Genomic DNA, 12,384 nt, shown 5'->3' on the forward strand with positions numbered 1-12,384 from the left:
GCCAGCCTGCAGTCCTCACCCTTCCTCTCCAGGCCTGTGCACTCACTGATAGCATGCGGCAGCTGGAGGACCCCTGCCCAATTTTAGGACAGGGAAACCCACACAAGCAAAGGGAGAGCAAGGCAGTAATGGGTAAAAATCCACGCCCAAAGGAAGAAAGCAACGTACAGGTTATTGAATAAAGGAGGAAAAGAACTAAGCTTTTCGTTCCTTTACTCAGTCCTGTTAGACGCCCGTCCTGACATCATTTCTACACGAGACACTTTTAATCACCCCTGGTCAACAGCTGTTAGAAGAACTCTCGACCCATTTTCCACTTCTCTAGGGCACCTGCCATGGGTCACTGAGTAAATTTGGGGGTTGCCTTAGGAGGTCACTGAGCGCATCCTCCGTTTTAGCAGTTTCATACACAACCACTTCAGAGAGGCGAGATTTCTCTCATTTTTAAAGAGACCACTTTAGAAGAACGAGCTAGCATCTCATTAAGTAGACTGTCCTGATGACTAAATCCCTCATGGCCAGGAAGTCCTCTCCTGTGTCTATCTTACATTCTTCACGCTGCACTTCAGACCCTTGCGTCCTCTATTCAGACCCAGAAGAAAGTGGAGCCAGATGAGAGCCAGAGCCTTGGCCTGGCCTTACTCCTCTGACCACCTTTCCACACAGTCGTCCAGGACTTCCCTCAAGACTGCGGGAAGGCTTGAGGTGCAAAATCATTACTCTTCTCATGCTGGGAATGACCTGCCACCAGTGAGATGCTACCTCCCCATCTTAGGGGGCTGGTTTCTACCTTTCCCGACAACTTGTTGATTACTCAGGTCTGTTCTGGTTGGGATTAGATTTGTCTAAAACTGGTAAGGAGGGCTCAGAGCTTTTCAAAAGCACCCCTTGGCTCCTTCTAAAACAGACACCCAGTGATCTATTATCACCTAAGACTTTCCCATCTTTTCCCATCTTTTGGCCTCTCGCCATTTCTCCTTGACATTTCCACCGGAGCAGCTAGCACCCTCGACTGGACCTTGGGTCTGGGGGTAGCCAGCACCTCAATCTCTCTCTTGGTCTTGCCCTCTCCTAACTGATCCCTCCCCCGTCTTCTTGGCTGTCTTTTCACTTTGCCTGATCTCTGGATCACATTTTTTTAATTGGTAAATTCCTCTTCTATTCCTGGTGCTGCAAATCTTATCCATTGTCTTTCCCTTCTCTCGGGGGAAGCTACGACAGGCTCCTTTACTCTGCCCATAAACCTTTAAAAGATCTTTTTCTGCCTTTTACTGTCTACTTTCTGACTTTGTTATTCTGTCTTCAGCAAAGCGAGTTTGCATGTTTTCAGTTACCCCTGGAGACCATTCTGTGAGTTGAGTTCCGATGCTGCCGCCAGTTTGAAATGAGGGCAACAAGGCTCAGAGGTCTGCCTGGGAGGGGCCCAGGCTCCACCCTTGCCCTCCCAGGTGCACCTTCTCCTGGGCCAGCCTCCGCCCTCCTCACCATCCTCCCCGGTGCCTTCTCCCTGGCTCTTCCTTTTTGTGCTGTGCTGCTCCGGCTTCTGTGAAGGGAGGGCCCCCCCCCCCCCCGCCCCCGAGCAGGGCGGGGCTCCTGCTTCCTGTTGTCTGTCCCCTGACCCTCCTTCCTTTGCTTTCTTCCCAGGGAGCTGAGGAAACGTGCCTTTGAGTGCCTTTCCTTTTCCTTCCAGCTTCGAATTCCCCATCTTTTAAAGTGGTCTCCTAACGCTATTGACATACTTCATTTGTTCAGTGCTACCGAAGAGGCATCACTTTAATAAACAACCTACCACCGCCTGCTCAAGCCAGCTGGTTTCCTTCAAAAGCCATAAAGGATGGTTTCTAAAGCTCACTGGCCGAGCGTGAACAGCAGTCAATTTCCTCGATGCTCCTCTCTACCCCTTGGTCTCTGGGATGCTCTCCCACTCACCTGTCTCCTTAAACCTGCCCGCTGTCTCCTCCTGTAGTCTGTGCTTCTGTCCTTTCTAGTTTCCTGGCAGTGACCCATCACTCCTCTGTCCCTGGCCGCCACTTCCAACCACCTTCCCTGCCTGTCCACACGGCAGCCGCTGTTTACAAACCAAGGAAAGAGGACGCTTGGGCGTTTGAAGTTTTACAACTCTGAAATTCAGTCTTTAGAAACCTTACGCTGAAAGGAGAAGTGGGTGAGCATCGTGTCGCATGGCGAGCGAGCACTGGAGAGAGCCTGCGGGAGATCACACCCCCCCAGCTGTACCAGCCACACCTGCACGGGCTCTGTCAGGACCCAGCCCGAAGTTCACCACCAGAACGCAGTCTTGGAACCAGGGGCTTGATGACCTCTTACCAAGGCAGATCACCCACAACCTGAAGTTCTTAAGGGGTGGTATATTTAGACCGTGAAGGCATTTATAACGAAGGCTTGTTTACTTACACCAAGTGGACTCTTCTCCACTCTCCAGGAACCGGCCCGACTTTCAGTTCTCTACAGGTTGCCCAAGGTGACTATGGCTGTCAGCCTGCACAGCAGCTGCAGGGATTTCGGTGCGGGGGCGGAGGGGGGCGGCTCCCCAGTTTCTCCATAATGACCCCGGAGCCCTAACTCTGATGTCTGGGTTCTCGGTTCATTTAAATGGTTAGTGGGTACGTATCCACATAATTTCTTCTGGCTTTTGGTCCCTGAGCCTTTGCAAATTTTTATCATGTATACACACCCTCATTGTCCTAATGTTTTTATTTACATTTGATCTTTTGATTTATGTAAATGTGCCTTGAAAGGAAACTTTGCAGCAGTACAGGGTGTATGACAAACCAGTATCTCTTGTAATAAACAGAAGACAATCTTAAACATAAGTGCATCAGTTACAATAAAGCATGCTCTTTTGTGTCTCAGCTTTGGGAAACCCTGAAAGGATGTGTGTGGAACAAAAGGCAAGGTCCACAGACCTCCTTCTCTCCCCCTACTCACCCACATATACATTTTCTAACAGGGAAAAGGGATTCAGAAATGTACATGTTTTCTTGGTTCATCTACGTCAAAGGGCTTTAGCCACTATCTTTGTCTGTTTGTACAGCTAATTGTACAGCTAAATTAAAACAGAAGAACCATAATACCCAGCGTCTACTTGGTTTCCAAGACACATGAAAACGTACAAAATCTGTTTCTTAGTTATCACATTAGGATGTCCTACAGGAAAATAACTGGCGATTTTCAGAACCCCGAGAACTTTACACACGTGCCCTCCTTGGCCGTGGCTCTTATGAGCTGATCCACATGAGATCTGTCCTACCTGTCCTACCTCATTTCCACCTGCGTACCCTTCATGATACTCTTTTGTGCAGATAAGTGGCTCTCAACATCACAGTTTTATCTTTATAAAAAGAAAAAAGATAGGTATTCCAAGGAACTGTTGACTCATTCGCTGATGAGAATAGGGTATCATGGAGTGAAAACCAGTCTTTGAGTCAGAAATTGAGTCTCCTTCTAACTCTGCTACGTGACCTTGGCTAATTCACTGCATTTCTCTGGGCCTCTGTTTTCTTAAAGAGGGTGGATTGAGATTTCTCACCATGAACTGTAGCCTGGGTAGGTTAACCAGGGGAGAGATTGCAGATACTTCCATACACATTCTTTTATGGAGAAGGCGTGTAAATGTCCGCTAGTCAAGATTATCTAGATTTTTTTTTAACATTAAAATTTTTCTACTTGTCAAATTTTCTACTTTCAGTTAAACTGGACATTCGAGAAATAGAGATGTGAAGGGTAACTGAAAATGGCCAGATTCAGCTCCTTCTAAAGCAGAGCTATGAAAATGAACAGCCCTATTGCCATTACACATAAAATGGATAATTTTCCCTGTCTACAATCCATAAACGTGGATGTTGCTGCAGTGCGCTGAGGACATGAGGCCAGTGAGGTGCCTGCTTTGGGAGATGCTCCGCAGATTGGCCACGTTGCTTCCCACACAGGGCTCAAGACCGCACTGAGCTGGGTCTCCCGTCCTGCATGTTGTGTTTCCTTGACATGGGGGTTGAGGGGAAACCACAGGTGAAATGACTATAAAGAGACAAAGGTCCAGGAGGACTAGAGCACGTGACAGTCTGTGGACAGGAGGCCACTTACCCAGTCCTCTGTCACCCTTGGAGCTCTGCTGGCCTCCAGATGTGGTGGAAAGGTCTTCAGGGACAGGCATGGGTTCATCGCCATCGTCCGGGGTGTCACTCACCGGGGGGCTTTCCTTCCCTGAGGAGGCAATTAGGAGCTTGAGTTTCTGGGGACATGGTCACCCCTGGGGTGGTGGTCACTGCGATGGGCCTCACCGTGGTTTGGCTTCATTCGAGTTACTGGATTGAGTTCACGTTTCTCTCTGGGGATTAGAACCTGCTTTCCTTTTTATAAAATAATATCATTGCCACACCCAAAACTGAGAGGACACAGATGTGAAAAATACATATCACCTAGAGATCACCACTATTAAAACTGTGGTGTGTGCGGTGTGTACACATACATGGATACTTATATATTATGGATAATGCGTGGTGACATATTTTCTTGATCAAAATAAACTGTACTTTTTAGACATTCTCATAACCAGTGGCCCTACTTCCATAACTTTGTGGCGTCTGTGTAATACTTCATTGCATGGGCACACTAGGATTTATTTAAATCCTTTTTCTACTTTTGAACTTACATTGTTTTCAATCTGTTTTTTTTTTTTTTTTAATGAAACAACACTGTGGTAAACCTCCAAACAGACAGCTTCTGCCCACGTTTTTAAGAATCACCGTAGTATAAACCCCGGGAGTTTCGTGCCTGGGTCAAAAGGTATCCACGTTTTTAAGCCTCTTCACGTGTTAGGGCCACATTTTCCCCTGTACGTTTGTTCCACTTTACCCTCCTACAAGCCTGCTCACCACACCCTCATATTATTTCGTTTTTAAGGTCACCAGATTGAGTGTCCTGCTCAGAGCTACACATTCTGGGTCTGTTCACTCTCTTTTTCCAGAGCCAGGGGGCAGGTATTTTGCCAGCTGCCCGATTTGATTAACTTGATGGGGCCGGGAAGCCTGGAAGGAGGATGAACAGGGAATCAACACGATTCTGCCCCACGTGCACAGAGAGTCTGCCACCAGGAATTTTTATCCTCGAAATATGAAAGCAAAACAGAATCCACACAACTCTCAAAGCTGCTTCACAAAGTAGGATCTACCAAATGAGATAGGGTTTTACGGGCTGCCCGACTCTGTTTTTGACTATAAGGTTTCATCGGAAGCTCCAGAAATGGGGAAATCCCTCCCACTCCCAAGAATTCAATACTGGGAAGCCTAGATGTGTAGAAAATGCTCCGTCTCCTTTGAAATGGAAACCCCTGTACCTTCTAACATAGATGTTACCTAAAATTGAGTGAGGAGACAATAAAACCAGGCAAGGAAAGAGCTGGTGAGGCCCCCAGTGGATGCAGAATAGCCCATGAGCACTGCTGTGGAAGACAAGCCTGGAAGACAGGACGAGGCAGAGTGCGGAATTGTCTTGTTTGTTTGAATAAACCACCTGCGAAAGCGACACAACCCTTCAGGGGAAGGGCAGCACCAGTGCAAGCATCCCCGGCATAGGAGACGACCCTTCCAGGAATAATTTAAAATAGAAGCTGCAAGGCACCAAGGCGATGCTTTGGGGAATAGTATCGCATTCTCTAGCAAACAGACATCACAGGGCTTCCCTGGTGGCGTAGTGGTTGAGAGTCCGCCTGCCGATGCAGGGGACACGGGTTCATGCCCCGGTCCGGGAAGATCCCACATGCTGCGGAGCGGCTGGGCCCGTGAGCCATGGCCGCTGAGCCTGCGCGTCTGGAGCCTGTGCTCCGCAACGGGAGAGGCCACAACAGTGAGAGGCCCACGTACCAAAAAAAAAAAAAAAAAAAAACCAGACATCACAGTTTAATATTCCAGCCTAGCTGTAATTACCTCAATTGGCATATTTTCAGAAAGAGCATTATTGGGTATATTTGGATAGCCAATACAAGATGGATAGTTAAAGGTGGGGCAGGCTGATAAGAATTTCCCAAGGAAAAGCCAAAGGCCAGAGAGAAATTGATTGAAGTGCTCGTGTTACACTCAATGTGCATTACATCAGTAATATTTTCATCGCCCTAAAAGGAAGACTTTAAAAGTAGCAACAGCTAAAGACGCAGTGTTACTGTTCACCTGTACAGGTGGGCCAAAGCTCTGAACAGGAGCCCGCAGGAAGCATATGACCAACTGACAACTCTTTTTTCCTTCTGATTTCCTAGAGCTATGGTCTTCAAACGTTGAGGACTTCAGGGAGGTGGTCAGAGGACTCTTTTTCAATTTTTTTTTGGTAAGAATAATATATATTTTAAATTATTGAAGTAAAGTTGATTTACAATATTGTGTTAGTTTCAGGTATACAGCCAAGTGATTCAGTTATACACACACACACACATATTCTTTTACAGATTCTTTTCCATTATAGGTTATTAGAAGATATTGAATACAGTTCCCTGTGCTATATAGTAGGACCCTGTTGTTTGTCTATTTTATGTATAGTAGCGTGTATCTGTTAATTCCAAACTTCTAATTTATCTCTCCCCCCCTTTCTCCTTTGATAACCATAAGTTTGTTTTCTACGTCTGTGAGTTTGTTTCTGTTTCGTAGGTACGTTGATTTGTATCATATCTTAGATTCCGCATATAAGTGCTATCATATGATATTTGTCTTTCTCTGTCTGACTTACTTCACTTCGGGTGAAAATCTCTAGTTCTTACACAGAACTTCAATATACGAAACCCGTCCTCTGTGCCCATCTTCAGCCTCTGGCTGAAGGACCAGAGGCCCAGGCCACTTGCTTCTGCGAAGACCCCCAAGGAGCCTCCACAGAACGGACCATGGGAACTCTGGCCCAACAAACTGACCGGATCATTAAAGGTACAGAGTGTGGGGTGTGCACGTTCGCCTTTCTGATCAACCAGCTGTCATGGTTACGGGCTGGGAGCGGGACACTGAGAAACTAGACTGTATTCATGTTTTGTGTTTTTTTTTTTTTTTTTTTTTTTTTGTGGTACGCGGGCCTCTCACTGTTGTGGCCTCTCCCATTGCAGAGCACAGGCTCCGGACGCTCAGGCTCAGCGGCCATGGCTCACGGGCCCAGCCGCTCCGCAGCATGTGGGATCTTCCCGGACCGGGGCACGAACCCGTGTCCCCTGCATCGGCAGGCGGCCTCTCAACCACTGCGCCACCAGGGAAGCCCTTGTGTTGTTTTTTATTCTGAGTTTCCTGATGATAACACTGGAGAACTCTGGGATCAATTTAGATACCCGGGCACGAGGAAACCAAGGGAACATCATAAAGAATCGGGATTTATCCAGTGAAGGAATGTGGTCTCTCTCCTCCATTCACGTGAAAAATGCATCCACATAATCTTTTTTCAAATTTAGCTGATTCGTTTCTTGGGAACAGGACCAACTAGAACTTGGTGAGATCCTAGGCGCGCTTCCGCCTGGCTGGGCTCCTGTGCTGAGCTACAGCCCAGCCGTCCTGCAGCATCTCAGCGCTTTCACTGTTTCCTACACGGGGGAGGAAAAGGAATAATGGAAACAGTAGGGACCATGATTCTAAATACCCTGGGTCGGGTCGATCCACAGGAGCTCCCCACGCAGAAGCAGCGAGAATAAAACATGAGTCTCGGCGTGTGCAGGGGCATCTGGTAAAAAGTCAGTACTGGAAGAGAGTGAGGCAAGACAGCCGCGTGCCTGTCACGAGCCCTGCTGGAATTCAGCCTCACCTCGCCCGCACTCTGTGATGGTTTTTAAGAGCTCATCTGATTTGCCTAAAAGCCCCCAAGTTTGAGCAGCGGCTACTGAGGCATTAATCACTGGCTTGAGCCTTGGTACTCAGCGACCCTGGGATCCTTCCCCTGCTGGAGATTTCCACGATGAACCTCCACCACTTCATCAAAACCTTCATGGGGAGCAAACATATTTTTATGTGTTGATTTTAAACCAATTTACCCAGTTAACCGCTTAAAATACAACACCGGGTATAAAATACAACACCATGATAAAAGATAAGAAAATGAAGTTATTAAATCAAGCCAACACACAGCAGATATTAACACACTGTGACCAGAAGTTAGTTGACACGGGGTACAGCTCAGATCTGACCAATTATAAGACAGATTCCATAATAAGTCACCTCTTTAAGACTCTTTCCTCAAGAGTAAAATGAGGCTAAAAAACATGATTTTGGCTTAGCTCACAAGGTTGTTGTGAGGATAAAATAATAAAGTGCATGGATGCTAATATGCTAAATAAGCTTATGGTATTACTTTGTAAATGTAACATCCTATAGAAAGAGGTATGCACAGCACCAAGTGCCCATATGTCCCCCAAGTGCATGTACAATGTCACACAGACACGCAGAACTGTAGACAGTGAGAAATCAAGTATTGAAATGGAAGAATTTAGGAGGTGAGAGGTCATTTTACTTATTTAGAAAAATGGAAGAAACTTCTTACCAATTTCTACGTAAGTTACCTACTACCCATGTTTCAAATAAAGCTTTACCTATGAGAAGCATTTTGGGCAAATTAGATGAGAAAATTGTATAATTAGCTTATCAACAGCAAGCAAATATTCCTCAAGTAGATTATAATTCGCCCAACAAAGTTCTGTGATTCCCTTTCTCCCTAGTGGATGAGTTTTTACTGTGCACAGTTACCCAGGAGAACATAATTCCTGGGTCTAAATAACAACTCAGAAAATAGACTCTACAGAATAGTGGGGAAGCTCCTACTCAGTGCCATGTCTGGCTCCCGCGGGACTTCTGATTGGTTATTGAAACTGTGAGTCTCAGCTCCCTGTGAATTGAAGACGGTCCCTGTATCTTCTTCATGGGGGTCTTGTAAAGTTGAAAGGAGAAAAATGCCGAGGGTGGTGTGTGGTAAATCTCAAGCACTCAATCAATGTGATGTACTCTGATTAACATTTGCACTGACACTTCAACATAGATGAGCCTCATTTCCCAGGCAGGCGATGGATGTCTACAGAGCATAGTTCTTGTTTCCTGGTTCCAACGAACATTACAAACAACCACTAAGAAAACACCCCATAGGGCCCCAGGAGCCTGAGCATCCTCTGAGCTCCATTGGCTCCAGTCCCCCATTTTGCAGAGGACACACAGGGGTCCAGGAAGCATGGAGAACGGTTTCAGGTCTCAGAGCTGGAGGCACAGATGAGGTGCTGACACGGGCCTCACAATTCCCATCCTCCCACAGGCTGCCTCTTCCCTTAGAACCCAAAACAAACCATAAACCACACGCATAACCAATAATTTGGAAAGCGTGCCAAAGGAAACAGAGACAGAGAAAGCAATAGGAAACTTACCCAAAGGATGAAGGAGATGTGCCTAAAGGAAAGGATGGCTTTGCTGTAGACACACTCTCCTCCAAGCCTGTTCAACAGCATTTCCCGACTCTGGTGGACACAAGCGGGTAAACATTTACTGAGTGTCTACTATATGCAAGACCCTGTAAACCAGGGCTCAGTCCACATTTAGGATAAATCCCAGGGAAGAAAGGAACAGGTAGTTTGAAAAAAAAGTTAGGTATTAAGTACTTCTCTATTTTTCAAGGGAGTAGTGCACATAGATTAGGTGGACTCCTATGCAATGGCTGATGTTGGAACTTTTTTCCCTATGATAGTGGCAATTTCGTAGGGTTCAACTTAGAAAAAAATCTATTTTTCTTTTTTGGGAGCAGCATATAACAAGGAATAATTTTGTGGGGAAAGGGGATGATTCAGAACATATTCCTCATATAAATCAAAAATTTAACTTCTGTTTGGCTAAATGTACATCCTTATTCTACAACTTACTGCCACCTTCCTCCATTTTAGAAATCAGAAAGGAAAAGTGATCACTACAAGGATTGTATTGGAGAAGCAGCAAGAAGTAGAAAAAGTATGCTTCAAATCTCTAGTAAAAATGGCACAATTTGGGCTTCCCCGGTGGAACAGTGCTTAAGAATCCGCCTGCCAACGAAGGGGACACGGGTTCGAGTCCTGGTCCTGGAAGATCTCACATGCCGCGGAGCAACTGAGCCCGTGCGCCACAACTACTGAGCCTGCGCTCTAGAGCCCGCAAGCCACAACTACTGAGCCCGCGAGCCACAACTACGGAGCCCACGTGCCACAACTACTGAGCCCACAAGCTAGAGCCCGCGAGCCACAACCACTGAAGCCCACGCGCCTAGAGCCCGTGCTCTGCAACAAGAGAAGCCACCGCAGTGAGAAGCCCGCGCACCGCAACGAAGAGTAGCCCCCGTCGCCACAACTAGAGAGAGCCCGCGTGCAGCAATGAAGACCCAACGCAGAGAAAAAATAAATAAATAAAATTTAAAAAATATTTTTAAAAAGGGCACAACTCTTTAAATGCTCTAATCTGTTTAGAATGCTCCAAGCTTAACACAATCCAAAGGACTATTTGTGTAAAGTACTACAAGTAGCATTTCCTTTGCTAGGAGTATACAAAAGAAAATTTCAGACCAAATCTTGAATCTTTTTTAAACCAAAGAAGAGTTGGCTTTTTCAGGCCAACCTCACTCTTGACTCCACCCCCTGCCAACCTTCTCTTTAGCCACTTCCAAACAAATTGAGTGTTTAGCATAATGTTAAGGGCAAGAAAAATAGGAGAAGAAAATGAGGGTTTTTTCATGTTTGTTACCAACTGAGGGGATCAGAATATTGACTGGCCATTCTCCTACAAAACATTCTAGAGATGCCAGCCCAGGCTCGGGCTTTCGGCTTTGCCTTTGGGACAGCAGAGTCTGCATGGACCCAAGGGCTCTCCTCCTCAATGCATCATGTAAGACGCCAATCTGGAAGCCACCCAAGAAGAAGGTGACAAGGGAACACAGAGGATCAGAAACCACGAAGGGGTCTCTTTGCGCCTTTGGGATGTTTAACATCCCGTGTTTCTGGCCCTCTCATCACCTCTAGCCATGGTCTGCAATTCCAGGGAATGGGGCTCACCTCTCCTTCAGCTCAGACTGCATCTACCAGCAGCTATCAGATCCTGGCCAAGCCGAAGGAGAGGCTCCTGAGAGCAAAAATTTTTGTTTTTTTAAATAGTTTTATTGTTGTTGCTGTTCTACTTACATTTAAGAAACAAAGTATGTGTTTAAGGGAAATAAATCCAAATAATGCTGAAGGGTAGAAGATGAGAAACCAAAGTCTCCGTCCCCTTCTTCTCTAACCCATCCCCTCCTTCCAATCTCAGTCTTCCAAGAGGAAGCCCATGTTTAATAAGTATCACTCCAGAATTTTCCTAAACGTATATACAGGCATGTGGAAAGTGTGTGTGTGTGTGTGTGTGTGTGTGTGTGTGTGTCTGTGTGTGATATGTTTTCATTTCAAAGGATGGGATCATACTCTGCATATCATCCTGAAACACACTTTTCTCACCTTCACATACATCTTGGATGTCTTTCCACATGACTATGTTCCGATGGCCCTCACTGTTCAGAGCTGAACGAACAAGGGCATGGAGGGACCAAAGTTTTCCAGTATCAGCACCAACGTTGCAGTGAGCATTGGCAGAAACGCCCTGTGCCTGTGTGCGAGCATGTCTCCTGGGCTGATTCCTCCAACACAACTTTCGTTTCTACAGATAAGGCCAAACGTGTTGACCAATGTTCACGTCCTCCAACTGTCCATCAACTGCCTACATGCCACAGCTGAAAAGCCAGGAGTCTGCTGGTACTTCACAGCCTGGAGAGTTCAGTCCAGACTTTCTAAATGACAGGAGTGGCAGGGACAGAGCAGCGGGGACCGTGGGCTGCAGGAGGCCGTCTCCAGGTCGAGGGAACTTGAATCTCCCCTCCTGCCCATCTCCTGGGAGCAGCGGGCAGGCAGAGTGGCAGCCGCACGCTCAGCCCTGATCTCCATCACCAGGACGGACCGAGGCCCAGACGCAGAATTCAGTCACAACTTGGAAACCAGTGGGGGCAGGTTGGCCATGCCCAGAGGACCACATGGGCCATTCTAGCAGAGAGGCTTACCTGGGATTGACCATGGGCCTGAGACTGGAGAATATAAAATACTGAAAACCCGACTGCTGCGGACACATCCAGGTTCAGGGCTAGCCAGACAGTGGGCTTCCTGGGCCCATGAATATGGGGCTGGGCAGGCTTGGCTAGACCGGCTGGGGGTCCAGTGCACGGGCATCACCCAGCAGGACAGCGTGATCCAACCTTGGGCCTCATCTCCCAGGACTTCCCCAGGCCCTGGGTCTCCCAGGATGGGAGAAGCTATGTCCAATAGGGCTTGAAATAAACCTATGGTGACTGGGGCAGTGTTATTGCCACGTTTAGCAAATATCCTGAATTGTGCCC

General features: G+C 46.9%; 1 protein-coding gene across 10 annotated transcripts in view; it reads right to left on the reverse strand.

Moving 5' to 3' along the window:
- Nucleotides 1-12,384, reverse strand: part of IKZF1 (IKAROS family zinc finger 1) — a 90,989-nt gene that overhangs the window by 64,902 nt on the left and 13,703 nt on the right. For all 10 annotated transcript variants that reach the window (XM_004277952.4, XM_033402259.2, XM_033402258.2 and 7 more), the window contains exon 3: nucleotides 4,102-4,221. In XM_004277952.4, the coding sequence (XP_004278000.1) occupies nucleotides 4,102-4,221 (120 nt within the window). The remainder of the gene's footprint in view (nucleotides 1-4,101; nucleotides 4,222-12,384) is intronic.

The sequence above is a fragment of the Orcinus orca genome, chromosome 9 (genome assembly GCF_937001465.1).
Source record: "Orcinus orca chromosome 9, mOrcOrc1.1, whole genome shotgun sequence".
NCBI lineage: Eukaryota > Metazoa > Chordata > Mammalia > Artiodactyla > Delphinidae > Orcinus > Orcinus orca.